Source organism: Hippopotamus amphibius, chromosome 4, assembly GCF_030028045.1.
Source record: "Hippopotamus amphibius kiboko isolate mHipAmp2 chromosome 4, mHipAmp2.hap2, whole genome shotgun sequence".
Classification (NCBI taxonomy): Eukaryota; Metazoa; Chordata; class Mammalia; order Artiodactyla; family Hippopotamidae; genus Hippopotamus; species Hippopotamus amphibius.
In genome coordinates this window covers 106,496,799-106,518,827 of record NC_080189.1, presented here as the reverse complement: position 1 = coordinate 106,518,827, position 22,029 = coordinate 106,496,799, and the positions used below count along the sequence as shown (strand labels likewise).

At 44.7% G+C, this 22,029-nt stretch overlaps 1 protein-coding gene across 1 annotated transcript in view; it reads left to right on the top strand.

Annotated features, from left to right (window-relative positions):
- The window catches only part of ABCA13 (ATP binding cassette subfamily A member 13), a 324,555-nt gene that overhangs the window by 165,212 nt on the left and 137,314 nt on the right, over positions 1-22,029 (top strand). The window contains 1 exon segment of the mRNA XM_057732590.1: positions 7,232-7,322. Coding sequence (XP_057588573.1) covers positions 7,232-7,322 — 91 coding nt within the window.

Sequence of the window (22,029 nt, the reverse complement as noted above, 5' to 3'; positions counted from 1 at the left end):
CAGCTGCTCAGTTACCTTGGAGATTTCATCTGCTTCTCCAATTTCTTGCAATAATTTCCACCTGCTACGTTTAGTGCATGCTTTGTACGTAATAGGTGCTAAGTAAATACTGATTGATGTGGTCTCATATCTCTCTTCTCTCTCACACACATGCAGATGCTAAAAAAGAAGATATCTGTATTAGGGACAGCCAATATTTTATGCATTTCAGATAGGAGATTTAACAAAATATAATTTTATAGTACATTTGGATCTGTTTGAGAAAGCTATCTTAAATTGGAAAAAGATTAAGCACATTTAAAAAAACTTTCTTTTGTTTGGTTTAGTCTATAAAATACCCATCTCCACCAATTTTGTGTCTTTACACTTGGCGAGTATTGACTTTCCTCTCTTGTGTCTGGCATCGATCGCAGTGAGCGTGGCTGTAATCGCACCCCGGGATCTTTGCTTTTGTTCATCTGCATTTGGCCGGGACGTCACAGTGGGCAGGGAGGGGCCGCCAGCAACATGCCTGGCTCTGCAGCCAGACCGCAGCTTCACTTAAATTGCGACAAAGTCCTGTGAGTCACGGTCCCTAAATCAGCCCCAGGCCAATGGGACTGAGACGTGGAATTTGCTCATGTGGTCGCCGACTTCACTGCGGCATTTACATGCCCTCCTGCAGTGCAAGGGACAGTGTTCACTGTGTGGGGCTGGGGGCCAGGAGAGCCGGGGCCCCAGCCAGGCAGATGAAAGTCCTTTCGCAGTCATCTCTGAGGCCAAGACAGGATCTGCTGAGGTAATGAGAACAGGGTGAATGTGAGTAGAGTAGTGTTAGGCAGACTTTTTTTTTTTTAATTTCTTGGCCGTGCCACATGGCTTGTGGGATTTTAGTTCCCCGACCAGGGATTGAACCTGTGTCCCCTGCAGTGGAAGAAGGAGTCTTAACCGCTGGACCACCAGGGAAGATCCCTGAACAGACTGTTTTTTGGAGCAGTTTTAGGTTCACAGCAAATCGAGCAGAAGATACCAAGGTTTCCCATACATCCTCTGCCCTGACACATGCAGAGTCTCCTGCATCATTAACATCCTAGTGCGTTTTTAATAAATTTGAAGTTTCTAATAATATTCTAGGAAGGTCAGACTGCCCACGTGAGATGGGCAGACTCTCCCCACCCAGCTTGCTGATTCTGTTCGGAGGGTTTCCTTGGTCTCTTTGTGAAGAGGGTCCTGGATATCTGTTCCTTGGGTGCATGAGCTCCTAGCCACGAGGGAGCTGCTGCCCTGCAGTGCGTTTCTGGTCTGTACCTGCTGCCGTCTCTCTGTATACACTGGAAACCACGTGGAGCCTCCAGAGCTGCCTCATCTCTGGAACCTGTGAATGTTACCAGCGTGGACGTTATGATGGACGAGTATCTGGGATTGTCTTGGGGGGCCTGGCGTGATCCAAAGTGGGCTCGTAAGAGGCACGTAGGGAGGGTGGACCCAGGAGCAGGTGATCCCTTCATGGAAGCAAGACGATGAGCTTTGAGGATGGAGGATGAGGCCACGAGCCAAAGACCACAGGCCACTCGACACAGAGAAAGGCAAGCGAGGGTGGCCTCCCTTAGAGCCTGCAGAAGGAACAGCCCTGCAACACCCTGATCTTAGTCCCTGAGGCCCACTTTAGATTTCTGACTCCCAGGATTATGAGATGATAGATGTGTGTTGTTTGTGACAATTTGTTACACCGGCAACTGGGAACTCATACAAGTTCCTATAAAATAATAAAAGCCCTTCTTGTGCATGGTGTGGCCCGGCAGGGGGCAGCCCCGCCTGGAGTCCTGTGTCTGCAGAGGGCTGGCCAGTGACTGTGTTATTCTTTATCATCTGGACTGTCCCCATGATTTTACCCTCTGCTTAAAAAAAAATCACTTTTGGGAAACTGAAAAGACACAGCATATGTTACATTGCCCAGCGTTTGGAAATTCTTCCTCTGCTCATGTCTTTCCTTGCTGGGATGCTGCTGCCATTGCTTACAGAGTTTGGTGGGTTTCATGCATTTCTCTGGCATCCAGGCAGAAGGTGCCGTGCACCGACCGTCTCGGGGTTCAGTCTGTCAAACTGGCACTTCCAGTGCAGGTCTAACAGCGTTAGACCTGAGTTTGGGGTCTAAGAGTGCTTGGCAACAGGGCAGACTCATCCCTGCAGTCTGAGGACTGTTTAGCCTCTGCAGCTCTTCTCAGTTAAGAAAACCCAAGTCCCCAGATGAAGAATCCCCAACTGTTGACCTTCTCTGCCTTTAAAACAGCAGAAGTGTCATAGGCTTTGTACTTAAACCCACAGTTTTGTTAAATTGCTAATTATTTTCACACTATTTAGTATCCCTGAGATTTAATTTGATCATTTATTTCCCGCCAGTTTTATTGGCATATAACATTGTATTAGTTTAAGGTGTATGATGTAATGATTTGATTTATGTATATATTTGGTAATGATCACCATTATAAATTTCATTAACGTCCATCACCTTACGTAGTTACACGTTTTTTTCTTGTGATGAGAAATTTAAAGATCTATTCTCTTAACAACTTTCAAATATATACAATACAGTATTGTTAACTGCAGTCACCCTGCTGTACCTTATACCTCCAGTACTTACTTGTAACTGGAAGTTTGTACCTTTTGACTACCTTCACCCATTTCTTCCACCCCATACTCCCCACCTCTGGCAACCACCCATCTGTTCTCTGTATATATGAGCTAGTTAGTTCTTAGATTCCACATGTAAGCAGTATCATACAGTGTTTGTCTTTCTGTCTGACTTAATTCACTTGGCATAATGCCCTGCAAGTCCATCCATGTTGCTGCAAATGGCAGGATGTCCTTCTTGTTTATGGCTGAACAACATTCTGTTGTATAAATATGTCACATCTTCTTTCTCCATCATCCACTGATAGACACTTAGGTTGCTTCTGTAGCTTGGTCACGGAATGAGTTGGAATGAAATGGAGTTTCTGGGTCATACGGTGGCTCTATTTTTAATTCCCTGAGGACCCTTCATACTGTTCTCCGTATTGACTGCGCCAATTTACATTCCCACCAACAGTGCACGGGGGTTCCCTTTCTCCACATCCTCACTAACACTCGTTGTTTCTTGTCTTGATAATAGCAGTTCTAACAGGTGTAAAGTGATGTCTTCTTGTGGTTTGATTTTCCCTGATGATTAGTGATGCTGAGCATTTTTTCATGTGCCTGTTGACATGTGCAAGTCTTCTTTGCAAAAATGTGTATTTAGGTCCTCCATCCATTTTTTAATTGGGTTACTTGTTTTTTTGTTTGTTTTTGTTTTGTTGTTTTTGCTGTTTAGTTTAACTTCATCATATTTTATGTTCTTATTCCTTTCATGTGATGAATTTACTTAAAATTTAATGACAGTAGTTTGGTCAATCCTCATTTGATTGTCCTTTGACTTGGGAACCCTGAGCTAATTTCAGGGAAATTTAAAACATTAGATAAGATTGAAAATTACTCTTTAATTCTTTTATGTACAATAGGCCAGATGTGGGTCCTATTTTATCATGTAAATTGGCCTATGGCCTCTATTCAGTTAGAAGTATAGAGAAAACACCAAAAGAGGAGCAAGATATGTGTATAATGTCATTCCATATCTGCATTAGAAAACTCACAAAAGCAACTTTCTTCTTAAACTGTGGGAAGTGTAGCTGGGGTGTGAGATGCTCAGCCGGCTATGGGGCTGTTCATGCTTTGTTTTTCTCTCTTTTGAAGGGATGTTTCCATGTGTTTAGTAGACTTTCCTTAATCTTATCTATAAGGAGAATTTTTGCAGTATTTTGTGTTTTCTCATCCGTGTCCAAGTGAAGCGAAGCATATGTTTCCCTGTTTTGGTTATCCAAGCAAAGTTTGTGAAGATTTGGCTTTCAAGTACAATTACTGATTTAAAGTTATGCCTGAGAGTGTGTATCGTGTAATAAAAGATGGATTAAGCCTAGAGTGTGGGGCTTGCCGAACTCCATGGGGTGTGAGGAGCCTTCCATTCTGGATGGCAAGACCCTTGACAGGGAGCTCCAGGACTGTAGTCTAACTGCTTCCGGTGAGCATGGGAATCCCAGCCCAGAATAATAAGGTGGCACCCGCCATTGAGAGCTCAAACCTTTGAGGACAGCAGGCATCATCACATGCTTCTGACAGATGTGACCTTTGTTGGTCCTGTCTGTTCATCGGGCCATGATGATACTTTCTCATTTTCTCAGCCTCCTGGACGATGTGCCTGCAGTTAAGGTGGGTCGGCACTAGGTGGCACTCGTGATGCTCTTACTGTCTCAGCCCCACCTCTCACCCTTCACAGGTGAGGTCTGAGGGTTCTGACAGGGAGCCTGATCCTGAGTGCTGGGTGGTACTGATGATGTCCAGTGATCTGTGAGGTTCTGGGGGCAGGGCCTCTGCCCTTATTCTGTTTTCTCTTCCAGCACTCACACATGCACACACACTGCCTTGCTAGGAAAGGAGGGAGAGAGGGAACATGTAGAAAGAATAGATGAAGGTGATTATCAAGACTGCTCCCTTTGTTATCAAGATATGCTTTATATAATTCACAATTACATTTGAACATCCAATGAAAATTCCATTAAAATGAGATACAGAGGAATTCTTTGCTCAGCGAATGAGTCTTGACGTGCGCTATCTCTGTTGTTTCTAATTTCATTCTTCGTAAATGCGCTGGGTGAATGCCGGTCACAGGGCCTTGGTGCCCTCCTCTTAGGTGAGGTGACAGAACTGATCTCATTGGGTCGATGTAAGAATTAAATGACGTGACGCATCACAGGCGCCCTGCTGTCCTTGCCCCTCCCCCTCCGGCTGCTCTTAGGACCAGGTCTCTCGAGCTCCCCGCGTGGCTGGCATTGTCCTCCCCACTTTATGTACAAATGTGTTCACTCCTTGCAGCAGTTTTGTGTGTCTTATTACCATTTGTCACACAAGGCAGCTCAGCTGGAACGGCAGGTCGTCCTCCAAGGTGACACGTGGCACATCGTTGCTGTTCTATTGTTAATCTCTGGTGCTGTTTCTACGTGTAGCAGTCGTGGGGTTGGCAGCTCTTCCTTGGAGCCTTACTGGGAATCAGCAAGGGGTCATCTTACCTATAAAGTAACCGCATCGGATCTAATGACACCTCGTGGCTCGTCCCCAATTCAGAGGACCCAGGCTCCTCTCTGCAGGATTCTCTGCCCCAAACTCCTTCTGTACACGCATAGAGAACGCGCTTCTCCCCTCCTGACGGCTGCTTCTCCCCCGACTCCCTCGCCCCATCTTCTTCTGGGGGCTGGGGGCCCCTCAGAGCACACAGAGTCTGTCAGTATCTCTGTGCTCACTTCTCTAAATAAATAGTCAGGATGGAAATGTTGTTTACAGAAATCCGAAGCTGAGGGGGGCTGCTGACTTGGGGTCTTACTGAGTATAAGACCCACCCAGCGGGGAGGCTGGAGCAGGGCCGGGCCCCCAGGGCTCGGGGTACGTGTGGTGACGCCACCGGAGGAGAGGGGGGCCGTGGTGGACACGGAGCTGTGAGTGAGGAAACTCACTGCCTCCTTCCCGTCTGTGTCTAGCACCTCACAGCCGCCGTGCACTGAGTTAGCTGCTGTTACTGTCACCCTGGTCTCCAGACGAGGCATGGGTCCTGTGTCTGCGGTGCAGGGCAGACCCTGGCGTTTGTGGGGAGTGGAGCCCCTGCCTTGGAGCCCAGCGCCCCGGCCTCCTCCAGGTCGCCCCTCCTTTTTGCCCCCCAGGGCTTACGTTGGGGCCACCCTCTCGCCGCTGCCCCGGGCCTGCCTCGCCTGCAGCAGCTGCCTGCAGGCTCCCATCCCCGCATCCCCCTGACTCCACACCACACTTTCCCACCTCACTCTCACCGATTTGGGCCCAGTCCTTGGATTTTTAAAAAAGCTTTTATAGAAGTATAGTTGGTTTACAATGTTGTGTTAGTTTCAGGTGTACAGCAAAGTAATTCAGTTATACATATAAATGTGTATACATATATATCTTATTTTTCAGATTCTTTTCCATTCAATTACGAGGTATTGCAGGATACTGGGTAGAGTTCCCGGTGCTCTACAGTACGACCTTGTTGTTTCTCTGTTTTATACTTAGTAGTGTGTATGTGTTCATCCCCAACTTCTAATTTATCCCTCTCCCCCTTTGTTACCCATGTTTGTTCTCTATGACTGTGAGCTGTTTCTGTTTTGTAAATAAGTTCATCTGTATCATATTTTAGATTCCACATATAAGTGATATCATATGATATTTGTCTTTCTCTTTCTGATTTACTTCACTTAGTATGAAAATCTCTAGGTCCATCCAGGTTGCTGCAAATGGCATTATTTTATTCTTTTTTATGGCTGAGTAGTATTCCATCATCTATATGTAGCACATCTTCTTTATCCATTCCTCTGTTGAGGGACATTTAGGTTACTTCCATGTCCTGGCTATTGTAAATAGTGCTGCAGTGAACATTGGGGTGCACGTATCTTTTCAAATTATGTTTTTCTCCAGATACATACCCAGGAGTAGGATGGCTGCGTCATATGGTGGCTCTACTTTTAGTTTTTTAAGGAACCTCCATATAGTTCTCCATAGTGGCTGCACCAATTTACACTTCCACCAACAGTGTAGGGAGGTTCCCTTTTCTCCACGCCCTCTCCAGCATTTATTATTTGCAGGCTTTTGATGGTGGCTACAGCCCTCAGGTTTGAACGGTGAGGCTGGGCTTCAGCTTCTGGCACTAACTAAATAGTGACTTCAAGCCAGTTAATCAGATGAACCTGTTTAGGTAGTGTGGCATCCCATAGCCCGCGGAGACAACTGTCCAGGGGGCACTGTTACGCATGGCCCCACCCACACCGAATCAGTGGTGAGGCTCACGTGTTCGTGGCCTGATTTGTCCTGAATTTCTAAGGTGCTGGGACAGTGTGTCACACACTCCAGCTGAATTGGATACCCTGTACTGTCAGCCTTTCCTTTCCCTGCCCACTCCTGCCTGGGGACTTGGCCAGAGCAAAGTGCCCTAGGTTCATGGTCCGCTTTCACTCACCTGTGTGTCCTGTGGGCCTTATGCCTGTTAACCAAGTGACCAAATGAAATATGGTGGCTGTTTGGTGAATATTGTTGTAATGAGCTAGGTGGGTAACTGAAGCAAAAAAAAAGTACAATGTGGAGAGGAACGTAAAATAACGTGAGGCTCTTTTTCATTTTCAAAAAGGTGTTTCTGCAGCTTTTGCAAGATTCCAAGAAGCAAAGTGATGCTGCCCTCGGGACGGAGTCGGTGCCCCCGGAGCCTGGCCCTGGTGTCCGTAAGTCAGAGGGCTTCTCTGTGCTTCCGCTGGATGGGTGATCCACCACCCTCACCAGCACCCCTTGTTTTAAAAGGTGAAGAGGAAGGGATTAAACACAGTGAGGGGTGTACCTGGAGAGAGGCAGAAAGCTTAGCGTTTTATCCTGACTTGACTTAAACAGGTGAGTGTTTGTGGGACAGCTTTACCTTTTCTTCAGAACTTAATTTATCATATAAACGATGTCTTGGTGTGTAAAGTTAGAATAATGCAAGCAGTTCACCTTGTTTTCCTGCCTCACAAACAAGCCAGTCTGGCCTCGCGCACGATGTGCGTCACACATGCAGGCACTTTGCTGGGATGGGTTTATGTGCAGGAGGATCCACGTGTGGGTCTTGCCTCCTGCAGCCTCTGTCCACTTGCCACCAAAGCGTGCTCTTAGGTTTTGTGTGCAGGTGTCCACACACAGGCGTCAGCTGTGGGGTAGATCCCAGGTGTGTGACTGCTCCCTGGTCAAGCCAGTTCCTACCTGATTTCCTGGCAGTGACCCAGGAAGGAGGGCACAGCTGGGCTCCAGGGTGTGGAGGTGTGGACGGACCTTAGAGCCTTCCTCAGAGGCTGCAGGCCACCAGGCACACAGACCTGTGAATAGGTGACCAAAACTAAACACGTCAGGATGTTTATAATGGATATTTGCCAAACTGCCTTCGCACCAGCTGTGTATGGTTTTCTGTTGGCCCCACCTTCTCCCCAGCTCGGGACTGTCAGGTTTGAAAAATACCCATTTTAGGCATCGTGATTGGTTTTACTTTGCTTGTCCCTGATGGCTGATTATGTTGGGCCTGTCTTGTTCTAACAGCTTTGTTGAGGTATAATTCATACACCCTACGATTGGCCCCTTTAACGTGTACAGTTCAGCGGCTTTTAGTTCTTTCACAGAGTTGTGTATCTAGTGCCCCCGTGGAGCTTAGGCAGCTTGCATTTCCCCAGGAAGAAAGCCGCATCAGTTTACCTACCGCCTCCCTGAGCCCGCGTGTCCCTGCCTCAGGTACCCTGCGGTCTGCCGTCTGTCCTGTGTGTGTCTGTTCTGGACGTTCACACAGTGGAGCCCATAGCACCTGGACCTTTGTGTCTGGCTTCTTCCCTCAGCCTGATGTTTTCCAGGGCTGTCCCTGTGGTGGCTGGGGTCATTGCTTCTTTCCTTTGATGGCCAGATAATGTCCATTGTCCAGGGGCACCGCGTTTGGGTTCTTCTTTCACCAGCTGATGGTCTTTTGGGTGGTTTCCAGTTTTGGGCCATTATGAATATGCCGCTGTGAACACCTGTGTGCGAGTTACATGTGGACGTACGTTTTCTCTTGGGCACGTATCTAGGAGTGGGATCACTGGGTCAGCCATGTGAGGAACTGCCAGACCCTTATCTCCCTCCAGTGTCTACTCACATGCCCCCACTTCCTCCTGAGCCCTTGTGGGTGACCTCTGTGAAGTCAGGTGTCTAAGCGTCTGTCTAAGCAAGTCTAGGCTTTTCCCCACTGTGCTCTTCGGCATTCTTCCGTCTTTTGTCCACTTACTGATTTCACACCACTCCTACATTAAGTGTGTGCTACGGCACCTCTCCCTTTCCAGGTACCAAAATTTGCATTAGTTTTCTGTTGCTGTTAACAGATGGCCATCAATTTAGCAGATTAAAACATATCCACTTCTTTTTTAGTTTTTAATTTTTAAAATTTTTATTTTATATTGGAGTATCACTGATTAACAATGTTGTGATAGTTTCAGGTGTACAGCAAAGTGATTCAGTTATACATATACGTGTATCTATTCTTTTTAAAATTCTTTTCCCATTTAGCTTATTACAGAATACTGAGCAGAGTTCCCTGTGCTATACAGTAGGTCCTTGTTGGTTATCTACTTTAAATACAGCAGTGTGTAAGTCAGTCCCAAACTCCCAATCTGTCCCTCCCCCCACCCCTTCTGCTCTGGTAACCATTCTCTAAGTCTGTGACTCTGTTCTTGTTCTGTAAGTAAGTTCATTTGTATCATTTTTTAAAGATTCCGCATATAAGTGATATCATATGATATTTGTCTTTCTCTGTGTGCCTTACTTCACTTAGTATGATAATCTCCAGGTCCATCCATGTTGCTGCAAATGACATTATTTCATTATTTTTAATGGCTGAGTAATATTCTATTGTGTATATGTACCACATCTTCTTTATCCATTCATCTGTTGTTGGAAATTTAGGTTGCTTCGATGATCTGGCTATTGTAAATAGTGCTTCAGTGAACATTGGGGTGCATGTATCTTTTCAAATTATAGTTACCTCTGGATATATGCTCAAGAGTAGGATTGCAGGATCGTATCATTTAGTTTTTCAAGGAACCTCCATACTCTTCTCCATAGTGGCTGCACAAATTTACATTTCCACCAACAGTGCAAGAGAGTTCCCTTTTCTCCACATCCTCTCCAACATTTATTGTGTGTAGATTTTTTTTTATGATGGCTATTCTTACTGGTGTGAGGTAATACCTCATTGTAGTTTTGATTTGCATTTCTCTAATAATTAGCAATAGTGAACATCTTTTCATGTGCCTCTTGACCATCTGTATGTCTTTTTTGAAGAAATGTCTGTTTAGCTTTTCTGCCCATTTTTCGATGGGGTTGTTTGCTTTTTTTTAATATTGAGCTGCATGAGCTGCTTGTAAATTTTGGGGACTTATCTCTTGTCAGTCACATCATTTGCAAATATTTTCTCCTATTCTGAGGGTTGTCTTTTCGTTTTCCTTTGCTTTGCAAAAGCTTTTGAGTTTAATTAGGCCCTATTTGTTTATTTTTGTTTTTATTTCCATTACTCTAGGAGATGGCTTGGAAAAGATCTTGCTGTGATTTATGTCAGAGTGTTCTGCCTATGTTTTCCTCTAAGAATTTTATAGTGTCTGGCTTTACATTTAAGTCTTTAACCCATTTTGCGTTTACTTTTTTGTATGATGTTAGGAAGTGTTCTAATTTCATTCTTATACATGTTGCTGTCCAGCTTTCCCAGCACCACTTATTGAAGAGGCTGTCTTTTTTCCATTGTATATTCTTGCCTCCTTTGTCATAGATTAGGCAACCATAGGTGCATGGGTTTATCTCTGGGTTTTCTATCCTGTTCGATTGATCTATGTTTCTATTTTTGTGCCAGTACCATAGTGTCTTAATTACTGTAGCTTTGTAGTATAGTCTGAAGTCAGGGAACCTGATTCCTTCAGCTCTGTTTTTCTTTATCAAGATTGCTTTGGATATTCAGGGTCTTTTGTAAAATTGTAAAATGTTTTGTTCTAGTTCTGTGAAAAATGCCGTTGGTAATTTGATAGGAATTGCATTGAATCTGTAGATTGCTTTGGGTAGTGTAGTCATTTTCACAATATTGATTCTTCCAATCCAGGAACATAGTATATCTCTCCATTTGTTTGTATTGTCTTTGATTCTTTCATCAGTGTCTTATAGTTTTCTGCATACAGGTCTTTTGCCTCCTTAGGTAGGTTTATTCCTAGGTATTTTTTTGTTGTTGTTGCAATGGTAAATTGAAGTGTTTCTTTAATTTCTCTTTCTGATCTTTCATTGTTCGCATATAGGAATGTAAGAGATTTCTGTGTATTAACTTTGTATTCTGCAACTTTACCAAATTCATTGATGAGCTCTAGTAGTTTTCTGGTGGCATCTTTAGGATTTTCTATGTGTAATATCATGTCTACTGTGAACAGTGACAGTTTTACTTCTTTTCCAATTTGGATTCCTTTTATTTCTTTTTCTTCTCTGATAGCCATGGCTAGCACTTCCAAAACTATGTTGAATAGTAGTGGTGAGAGTGGGCACCCTTGTCTTGTTCCAGATCTTAGAGGAAATGCTTTCAGTTTTTCACCATTGAGAATGATGTTGGCTGTGGGTTTGTTGTATATGGCCTTTATTATGTTGAGGTCGGTTCCCTCTGTGCCCACTTTCTGAACAGTTTTTATCAGAAATTTGTGTTGAATTTTGTCAAAAGCTTTTCCTGCATCTGTTGAGATGATCATATGGCTTTTATTCTTCGATTTGTTAATGTGATGTATCATACTGATTTGCGGATATTGAAAAATCCTTGCATCCCTGGGATAAACCCCACTTGATCATGGTGTATGATTCTTTTAATGTATTGCTGGGTTTGGATTGCTAGTATTTTGTTGAGGAATTTAGTGTCTATGTTCATCAGTGATATTAGCCTCTAATTTTCTTTCTGTGTGTTATCTTTGTCTGGCTTTGGTATCAGAATGATGGTGGCCTTATTGAATAAGTTTGGGAATATTCCTTCCTCTTTAATTTTTTTTTAATTTATTTATTATTTTTTTGGGGGTACCCAAGTTCAATCATCTGTTTTTATACACATATCCCCATATTCCCTCCCTCCCTCAACTCCCCCCCCACCCTCCCTCGAGTCCCCCCCACCCTCCCCATCCCAGTCCTCTAAGGCATCTTCCATCCTCGAGTTGGACTCCCTTTGTTATACTACAACTTCCCACTGGCTATCTATTTAACAGTTGGTACTATATATATGTCTGTGCTACTCTCTCACTTCGTCTCAGCTTCCCCTTCACCCCCCACCCCCCCCCCCCCAACTCTTTAATTTTTGGAATAGCCTCAGAAGGATAGGTGTTAACTCTTCTGTAAGTGTTTGATAGAATTCACCTGTGAAGCCATTTGGTCCTGGAATTTTGTTTGTTTGGAGTTTTTTAATCACAGTTTCAATTTCAGTACTTGTGATTGGTCTGTTCATATTTTCTGTTTCTTCCTGGTTCAGTCTTGGGAGATTGTACCCTTCTAAGAATTTGTCAGTTTTTTCCAGGTTTTCATTTTATTGGCATATAGTTACTTGTAGTAGTCTCTCATGATCCTTTGTATTTATGTGGTGTCCATTGTAACTTCTCCTTTTTTATTTCTGATTTTATTGATTTGAACCCTCTCCCATTTTTTTCTTGAAGAGTCTGGCTAAAGGTTTATCAGTTTTGTTTAACTTTTCAAAGAATCATCTTCTAGTTACATTGATCTTTTCTATTGTTTTCTTCTTTTCTGTTTCATTTAATTTCTGCTCTGATCTTTATGATTTCTTTCCTTCTACTAACTTTAGGTTTTTTTCCCCCTTCTTTCTGTAGTTGCTTTATGGGTAAGGTTAGATTGTTTATTTGAGATTTTTCTTGTTTCCTGAAGTAGGATTGTATTGCTATGAACTTCCCTCTTAGAACTGCTTTTGCTGCATCCCATAGGTTTTGTATTGTTGTGCTTTCATTTTCATTTGTCTCCAGGTATTTTTTGATTTCCTCTTTGATTTCTGCAGTGATTAGTAATATACTGTTTAGCCTCCACATGTTTGTGTTTTTTTATAGTTTTTTTCCTGTAGTTGATTTCTAATCTCATAGCAGTGTGGTCCGAAAAGATGCTTGATATGACTTCAGTTGTCTGAAATTTACTGGGGCTAACTTTGTGGCCCAGCATGTGGTCAGTCCTGGAGAATATTCCATGTGCACATGAGAAAAATATGTATTCTGCTGCTTTTGGATGGAATGCTCTATAAATATCAATTAAGTGCATCTAGTCTAATGTGTCATTTAAGGTCTGTGTTTTCTTATTGATTTTCTGTCCAGATGATCTGCCCATTGATGCAAGTGGGATGTTAAAGTCCCCCACTATTATTGTGTTACTGTCAATTTTCCCTTTTATGGCTGTTAGCATTTGCCTTATGTACTGAAGTGCTCTTATGTTGGGTGCATAGATATTTACAGTTTTAAATATCTTCTAGGATTGATCCATTGATCATTATGTAGTGTCTTTCTTTGTCTCTTGTAACAGTGTTTATTTTAAAGTCTAACTTGTCTGATATGAGTATCGCTTCTCCTGCTTTCTTTTGATTTCCATTTGCATACCTTTTCCATCCCCTCACCCTCGGTCCGTTATGTGTCCTTAGGTCTGAAGTGGATCTCTTGTAGACAGCATGTATAAGTGTCTTGTTTTTGTATCCATTCAGCCAGTCTGTGTCTTTTGGTTGGAGCATTTAATCCATTTACATTCAAGGTAATTATCAATGTGTTTGTTCTTATTGCCATTTTCTTAATTGTTTTGGATTTGTTTTTGTAGGTCTTTTTTCTTCCCTTACTCTTTTGTTCTCTTGTGATCTGATGGCTAACTTTAGTGTTGTGATTGGATTCCTTTTTATTTTTGTGTGTGTGTATCTATTGTAGATTTTCAGTTTGTGGTTACCATGCGGTTTTGATATAGCAGGCTGTATATATATACAAAATATATATATACAATATATATATTTTAAATTGCTGGTCTTTGTTTTAAAAAAATATTTATTTATTTATTTGGCTGTGTTGGGCCTTAGTAGTGGCATGTGGGCTCAGTAGTTGCAGTGCATAGGCTTGGTTGCCCTGTAGCATGTGGCAGCTTAGTTCCCCAACCAGAGATTAAACCCTCGTCCCCTGCATTGGAAGACAGACTCTTAACCACTGGACCAGCAGGGAAGTCCCAAGTTGCTGGTCTTTCAATCTCAAGTGCGTTCCCAGTATCCTGCATCTGTGCTCCCCCTTCTCACGATTGCTGGTTTTGATACCATATTTGTGTGCAGCATCTCCACTTCTTATCTCCCAGTTTCTGTAGGGATCTCTTCTTGGGGTCTCCCAAGGCTGAAACAGCCTTGTCTGCTGTGCATTCACATCTAGATCCCTCCTTATCTGGATTCTCTCCCAGAGACTTTCAGCTCCTTGTGGTCCTAGGACTAGGGTCCACATTTGTTGGCCACAGTCAGTGGATTTGCTCTCATTTCCTAGAAGTCACCCTCAGGTCTTAGCCACACGTACCTCTCAAAACAAGGTGTGTTTCTTCTTCAAAGTGAGCAGGAAGCTCTCTGTTTTAATTTTTTAAAGGTGATCTTAATTAGTTCTGTTAAATCTGCACTTCTGCTCTTGCATAGTCTAACTGTACGAGTGACAGCCACCACATTCCAGGTCTCCCCCACAGTCGAAGGGAGGGGCCTGTCATCCTCTATGAAGGGTCAGTCCTTGGGCTCATTTAGACGTAATAGAGTTGTAACCTGCTGAGCTGAATTCCCATGTTACTAATGATTTTGAGCCCTTTTCATAGTCCTAGTGATTTGAATTTCTTCTTTCATAACCCAGTTGCTCACTTTTGCCCATGAATTATACATTTTTAAGAACAGTGTTTTAAACGTATTTTTACTAAGAGAAACTGCATACATCTTATCATAAATGGCATAGATCTTAATTGCCCAGTGGGATGAATTTTACATGGTACACACCTGTGCAGCCATCTCCCAGAACGAGATAGAACATTCCAGGACCTCAGCAGGCACTCACATTCTCTCCGAGTCAGACCCCAAGTCTGAAGGAAACTCTGTCACTTTAGAACATTGTTGCCTGTTTTTGAATTTCATTTAAATGGAATCATGCCATATACACAAAATTATGTGTTTTTTTCTTTCTATTTTGTCTCTGAGATTCATCCAGGTTATTGCTTATGTAATTTCTATGTAGTAATATCCCACTGTACATATTAAAATCTGTCTCTGTTTTATATAAAATTTTTATTTTAACTGGACATAGGCATTATTTTTTTTCATTGCTAAAATTTTGCCTAAAGGTTTAATTTCTGAGCATTCATTTTTTGTTACATTAGTTAATGACTTTTATATGTACAAACACATGTAAAGAAAATATGATTATGCTCTCATAAACATTTTGTCATCATTGAAAATTTAGGATAATTTACATTGAAAATGCATTGCCTGCATATATCCTCTTCATTATGGTTATACATCTGCTTTGAAAAATGATAATTTCATGTTCTGAATTTGGGGAACCTTACAAAAATCCATGTGAATATGTTAGAAATAGAACATATGCAAAAAAGCTGATGTCACTTGAAAAAGAGTGATGTTTTAAATTTAAGAAAGAACCCCGAGGAAAGAAAAATTATAGTGTTTTCCATTACCATTGTAAAATATGATATAAAAATCTAATTTTATTTATCATTGAAATTGTACATTATGGAACTGGAAAATACATCATTTAAAAATTTATTTAAGTATTCATTACTAAAAAAGAAGTGAGTCCAGGATACGTTAAAACAAATTTGGTATGAGATTGCCTACAATTACCGATTTTAATATATTCTGCTAAATCCTCCTGTGCAGCTCAGCATGAGGACTGCACCCGAGTAAAATTTACAGTGCTTGGTAGAAGTAATTTTTATCAGAATGCTAGGTCAGGATTTTGAAGACCATATGTTTTAATGTCTTCTGGGTAAAGCGCTTCAGTTACTCTGTTTGTTTGGCTGGTTTGCTTGCAAGATCCATGTCAGGGAAAGGTAGTTTCTAGAGTGACCGTTACGACCCCTTCTCCTCCTGAGGACGCCCTGGAAGCTGCTGTCTGTCCTGGACCCCTGCTCCTGGCAGCACCCGCCCGCAGACGCCCCCTATCTCTACATGCACCCACATCTCCAGAAACAGTTTCCCAAAGCCAGCTTGCCGATAGCTCACTTCTTGCTTCTCTGAGAGATTGATGAAGGCAAAGTAAAATATAAAATATAAACTTTTTAACCACAGGGCCCTCGTGACTCCATAGAAATGAGCTGTGAAGACGGAGTCCTGGGGCTGCCTGTCCGTCCTGTGTCCTGTGCAGGGAGGCTGGTGTGGGAGCCCCGCCACGTGGAACCACCCCCAGGCATCAGACACTGTGACATGTGTGTTGTGTGCGTGTTCTCACTAAGTGCTTACAACTGTGGAGGCAGACTCTCCCCTCTCTGTGTCGGGGTGTGGAGACTGAGGTTTACAGTCACCTCATCTGTCTGCCCACCCTCAGTGGGTCCAGCAGGAAACCCTGGTCCAGGTGCAACACCTGCTGTTTCAGTCTCTTGGATCCTTTATTTTTTCTTTTGCAAAGGCTTTTCCAAGACCCAGTATACTTGTGTTTATTATAATATTTGACATATACCTAGAGAACTGGATTAACTAGTTGACTTCCTGAAAAATTTAGTGAGCTCACATCAGACTGATGGCTGCAGAATTTAAGATACCGAGCATGAACTCCACCCCAAATTTCAGGTTCGGTAGTTTAGGATGGGGCCCAAGAACCTGCATTTCTGACAAGCTCCCACATGACGCTGCTGGTCCAGGCACCTCACCTTGAAATCCACTGCTTGGGTGGAGTAGTAGGAGAATTCTACTTAGAATCACTGGAGTTTGGGGTCTGTTCATGCTTTCTCGCGGTGCCCTGGTGTTACAGACTGAGTGGTGTCCCCAAATTTGTATGTTAAAGTCCTTGCCCCAGGACCTCAGCAGGTGAGTGTGTTTGGAAGTAGGGTCTTTAAAAAGTTAGCTGGGGTTAAACAAAGTTAGAGGAACGGGCCCTAAGCCCGTCTGACTGGTGTACTTAAAAGAAGAGGAGATTTGGACATAAAAAGTGACACTAGGGCCAGTGCCCAATGGGGAAAGGCCCTGTGAGGACCCGGGAGAAGACGGCCATCTGCTGGCTGTGGAGGAAGGCTCTGGAGGACGCCAGCTCTGCTGGCACTTGATCTTGGACTTCAGCCTCCAGACCTCAGAGGAAACACGCTTCTGTTGTTTACTCCACCCGGACTGCCTGCTTTGAGAGTCTTTCAGAGCAACTAAAGCAGCTCAGCAGAGCTCGTTCACACGGGACACGAGGGTGTGGCTCCCAGGGTCACGCGGCAGCAGCCTCGTGCCACCCGCCTGGATCCTGCAGGCCCCAGGGCAGGTTGGTGTCCCCTCGGCCACAGGCATCCCCACTGTCCCAAGCAGTCGCTCTCCTGCAGCGCTCAGCGTGGGTGTCTTTCATGGGTTTGACCAGGCTGAGTTCTCCTCACCTGTGTGCATGGTTTCCGGCTTCTTCCTGGAGGCTCTTTGGGTGGTGTAGGCTGTGTAGATTCTCAGGGCGAGCTCTCAGCCGTCCAGCTGTCTCCCAGGGTCACACTCTCCTGGTTGCTGGGAAGTTGACCCTCCTCATGGCTCTGGCCCCCCCCATCAAGGAGCCCCCTTCCTGTGCCACAGAGAACACTGACCTCTGTCCCCCCCAAACCTCCCGCACCTGCCTGCTGAGCCCCTCTTCTTGTCGCCGTCCAGGAGAGAGGGTCCCCTGCCTAGGTGAGCACAGCTCCTCTGCCTACCTTCTAGGCAGGAGCCCTTTGCTCTGTATTTTCAGTCTCTCCCATCTTTTGGGACCTTCCCATCAGGACTTACTTGTGCTCGTGGTGCTTCCTTTGGGTAGCAAAGTGGCACAAGAGAAACAGGACCTTCCCTCCGAAGCACCTCCCATCCAGAGACCTGCCCACCTCCTAGGTCACAGCTGGGCCCCCTCCTCACATGGGGGTCGGGATGGCCTCTCATCCACTCACTGTTCCTGCTCCCCTGCCCTCTTCCCGGGGCTGTTCTAACCCCTCGGGGGCCCCTGTGCTGCTCGCTTTGAAGGTGTCACTCATGAGCTGTAAGCAGCATGTGGTCCCGCTTGGTGCACGAAACTCCCTTTCCTGGGACTTGGTGACGTCACACATCTTCAGTTTTCAGGTGTCAGCTGCAGAGGCCCGTACTCTCTTCTCCCTGTCCCAGGCTCTGCCCGCTGCTCTTCCGTCTCTGCTGCTGATCCGCCATGGCTCTTGAGGCAGCTCTGGCCAACTCCACCCTCCTTCCGCCCCACGCTCCAGGGCTGTGACCACCTGCTCGCAGCTCCAGCCAGGAGCCTCCCTGGGCGGTTATCTCCCACGGTCGAGCCCAGCTCACGATTTCCACCTGGCAACTTTCCTCCTTCTCCGAGAATATCATCTCTCTCCACCCCTTCCACTCACCCTAATCTCACCCATCTACCCTCCACTGAAGCTGCTGAAGCCAGAGGCATCTAAGTATGTGATTATAAGCTTCTCAGTTTTCCTTTTTTTGACACCAAATTCTGCCTGTAGACCCAGTAATCTGGGCCAGGGCCTCCCTCCCTGCATCTGTGCTGTGGCCAAGCTGGATCCTTTTCTTTTCTGGAGCTGATGGGACTCCGTCTGGACCCTGGGGCCTTCTCCACAGCCCTTCTCCTGCCCCCGAGAACCCTCCCCATGCCGCGTCTCAGAGTGGATCCCTATTTGTTCTTCAGTGCCTGGTTTAATTGTTCCCTTTTCAGAGTAGTCTTCCTCAGCTGCACGGGCCAGGCCAGGTTCCTGTTTCTAGGTGCTCAGGGGACCCTCTCACCTTTGCAGCACCTGAGACAGGTTGCATTTGAACAGCTAATTGTGCTTGTTTTGTACGTGTGCCCACGCCACAACTGTCAGCCCCAGGGGACAGGCCTGGAGCTGTGGTACTTCCTGCTGTATCCTCAGCACCGCACACAGCATCTTTGCATCATAGACATTGAACATCTGTTTCTTGCCTAACTGACCAGATGGTACTTAGGTGAACCTATGGGCCTGTGCGGGGCAGGTCGTGACTGCTTGGCCTCATGTAGGGTCTCCCCAGGGTTCTGGCACATGTCTGGTCTTTGAAGGAGCAGGTCCTGCACCCTGTCCTATGGGACGGACAGCTCACTGTGTGTCACAGCCCCGGCTGCTGTGTTCAGGATATAGTTCTAAAAGAAGAGACCTTTTTAAAAGAAACTTTAAAAATCACCTGGGTGCATTTTTTTAAAAAACAGCTTTATTGAGGAATAATTGATGTAAAAGAGCTCCACATCCTTAACGTGTACAGTTTGGTGAGTTTGTGACAGCATCACTTCAGTCAGAGTAGTAAACATAGTCATCAAATCCAAAGTGTTTTCACGTGCTTCCCTCTTTTTCCTGTGCTAAGAACACGTGACTTGAGAGCTGCCCTCTCAGTAAACATTAAGTGCACAATACAGCATGGTTGGCTCTGGGCACAGTGCTGCCCGTGCATCTCTGGAATGTAATCATCTTGCTTAAATGAAACTTTATACCCGTTGCAGGACAAATCCTCTATCCCCTTCCCCACCCTGGGATCCACAATTCTATGCTCTGCTCCTATGAGTTTGGCTATTTTAGATTCCTCATATAAGTGAAATCAAAGTATTTATCCTTCTGGGTCCAGCTTATTTCGCTTACTGTAATGTCCTCCAGGTTCACCCCTGTTGTCGTACAGGGTAGGATTTCCCTCTTTTATTATCATTATTATTATTATTGCTAAATAATATTCCAAATATATATGTATGCGTGTACAAGGGTTCTAACTTTTCCACTTCTTGCCAAAATTTTCTGCACAACAAAGGGGACAACAAAATGAAAAGGCAACCTAAAGAATGAAATAAAATATTTGCAAACCGTGTATCTGATATCCAAAATATATTAGAAACTCAATGACAAAGAAACAACCTGATTTAAAATGGGCAAAGGACCTGACTAGACATATTTCCAAAGAAGACATACAGCTGCCAACAGTTTCATGAGAAGATGCTCAACATCACTAGTCATCAGGGATGTGCAAATCAGAAGCACAGTGGGAACTGCCTCACGTGTGTTAGGATGGCGTGTGTGTGTGTGTGTGTGTGTGTGTGTGTGTGTAAAACAAGGTAACCTGATGTTTGTTAAAGTGACAGATTCTTATGCCCAACTTCCACAGATTTTGATTCCAGAGACTTAGACATATGCATTTTAAGCAAGCACCCCAATTTCCTTTAATTTAGGTGGTCTGTGGTCACTGCTATGAGAAACACCCTTTAAGAATCTCTTTAAGCTCCAATTTGATGTGAAAATTCACAAGTCCATCTAATAGAGAGTGAATCTGGGAAACAGTTAATTTCTTCTTACCAGGCTCTGCTGTGCCTTTTTTTAAGAAGCCGTATTTCCACTCCTCACCCACCTTGCAAGGCCTGAGATTGCATTGAAGTTTTCATACCTCTGGTTGTCAGCGTCACTTTACCTAAACCTCTTCTTTTTTCTCCCTCGATTTAATCATCTGTATTTCATTCTTAATTGCTCCTTCCTGGGATGATGGGAAGCAATTTCGGCAGCGATTAATCCGGAGGGTCTGCAGACTCTCTTTTGCTTTTTGAGACCATTATGTTTGCACAGCCCATCCTACCTGGGAGGCCGTCATTCTCTGCCTCTTCAAAGAGCTGTTCCAGGTTCTGTGTGTCTCTTAGGCTTGGCTGTGGCGTTAGACACCTCCCCTACAAGCAGGGTGGCAAGGAAATGTGTCTGCTGCCAGCCATACACACCAAAGAAGGTTTGTTTGCCACGTTCGTTAAAATCAGCAGAGAGCTAACGGCGGGGTGCTTTGCAGCAAACAGTCTGCCAAAATGCAGATGGGATTGAGATAGACTTGGGCGGGGTAAATGCTGGTGGCAGGCGCCAGGAAGCAGCAGCTTCCGTCAGGTGCGTCGGGAAGCAGGGAAAGTGTGTGGAGCTGGGGTTCTTGCCGGCATGCAGATCAGAACTGCCAGAGAAAGCACCTGAAGTTGGTGATGAATAGTTACCATCCTCATTTCCTGAACTGGTATCTCATCTTCTTTTGAAGTGTTTGACAAAGGATGTGTTTTACTTCTCAAGTGTAGTCATTGCCTCCAAGGTAATGATGGACCACCTCGAGTAAATCAGACAGGAACAGCTCCGGGCATCCTTCACAGGCCTGTCCGTCTTCAGGAGGCTGAAGATAGATGAGCCCTCGGGGGACCCCTTCCCTCCTCCACACTCACCTTCTGGCCGAGCTGAGGAGTGTTGAGCCAGGCATCCTAAACTGGTACCTCCGTTTCCTCCTCCTTGATGGATGGTGATGCCTTAGGGTATGTGAGCAGCTGTATTTACCTGTCTTAAAACCACAAACTCATCTCTTTATTTCATCACCTACTTCAGTGTTGTTTTCACTGATTGAAATCAGACCCAGATGGAGCTGCTGCTGGTGGCTTGAAGACGGCTTTGCGTGAGGCCCACCAGGCGTGACTGTCACAGCCCAGAGAGGACAGGATGGGGGCGGGGGAACACGCAGGGGGTGTTTCCTGAGTGGGAAGAATGGCCTGGGAGAGGGAGCCTCAGCTCAACGAGGTGAGACACAGATGGGACGCTGGATACAACATTTGGTCAGTGTCTATCCGTCCCCTCATCCTTCCGGCCCACGCAGAGCAGAACCCGAGATGAGGGCCAAGGCTGAGGTCGCAATGAGGGTGCAGCGGGAAGTGTCCCCAGGTCCTTTTTCTAACCGTCCCTTAAAATTTTGAAGGGAGCTCAGGTTTGAAAACTCAAGTGTGAGGCTGTTTAGATACTTCTGGAGAACCTGCCTTTGGTGCATTTAAGACAAAACCCATATGCTGAGCTTGTGCCTTGCCCAAGTGATGTAGGTAGTTGGTGGCAGAGCTGGGCTGCACCCTGGTTCTCTGACGGTCAAGTCAATCTCTTCTTAAGGCAGGTTTAAACAGAGGGGTTTCAGCAACCTTTAAATTATTCAAAAAGTGTGGCTAGGTGTAAGAGATGACCCTATTCCAAAGTGAAACCCTAATTTGATTCTTTTAACATTTGGCTATCACAATCGTAGTGCTTTTTAAAAAAAATTTTTTTGAAGTATAGTTGATTTACAATGTGAAAGTTTCTGCTGTACAGCAAAGTGATTCAGTTATACATATACATGTATCGATTCCTTTTCAAATTCTTTTCCCATTTAGGTTGTTACATAACACCGAGCAGAATTCCCTGTGATAT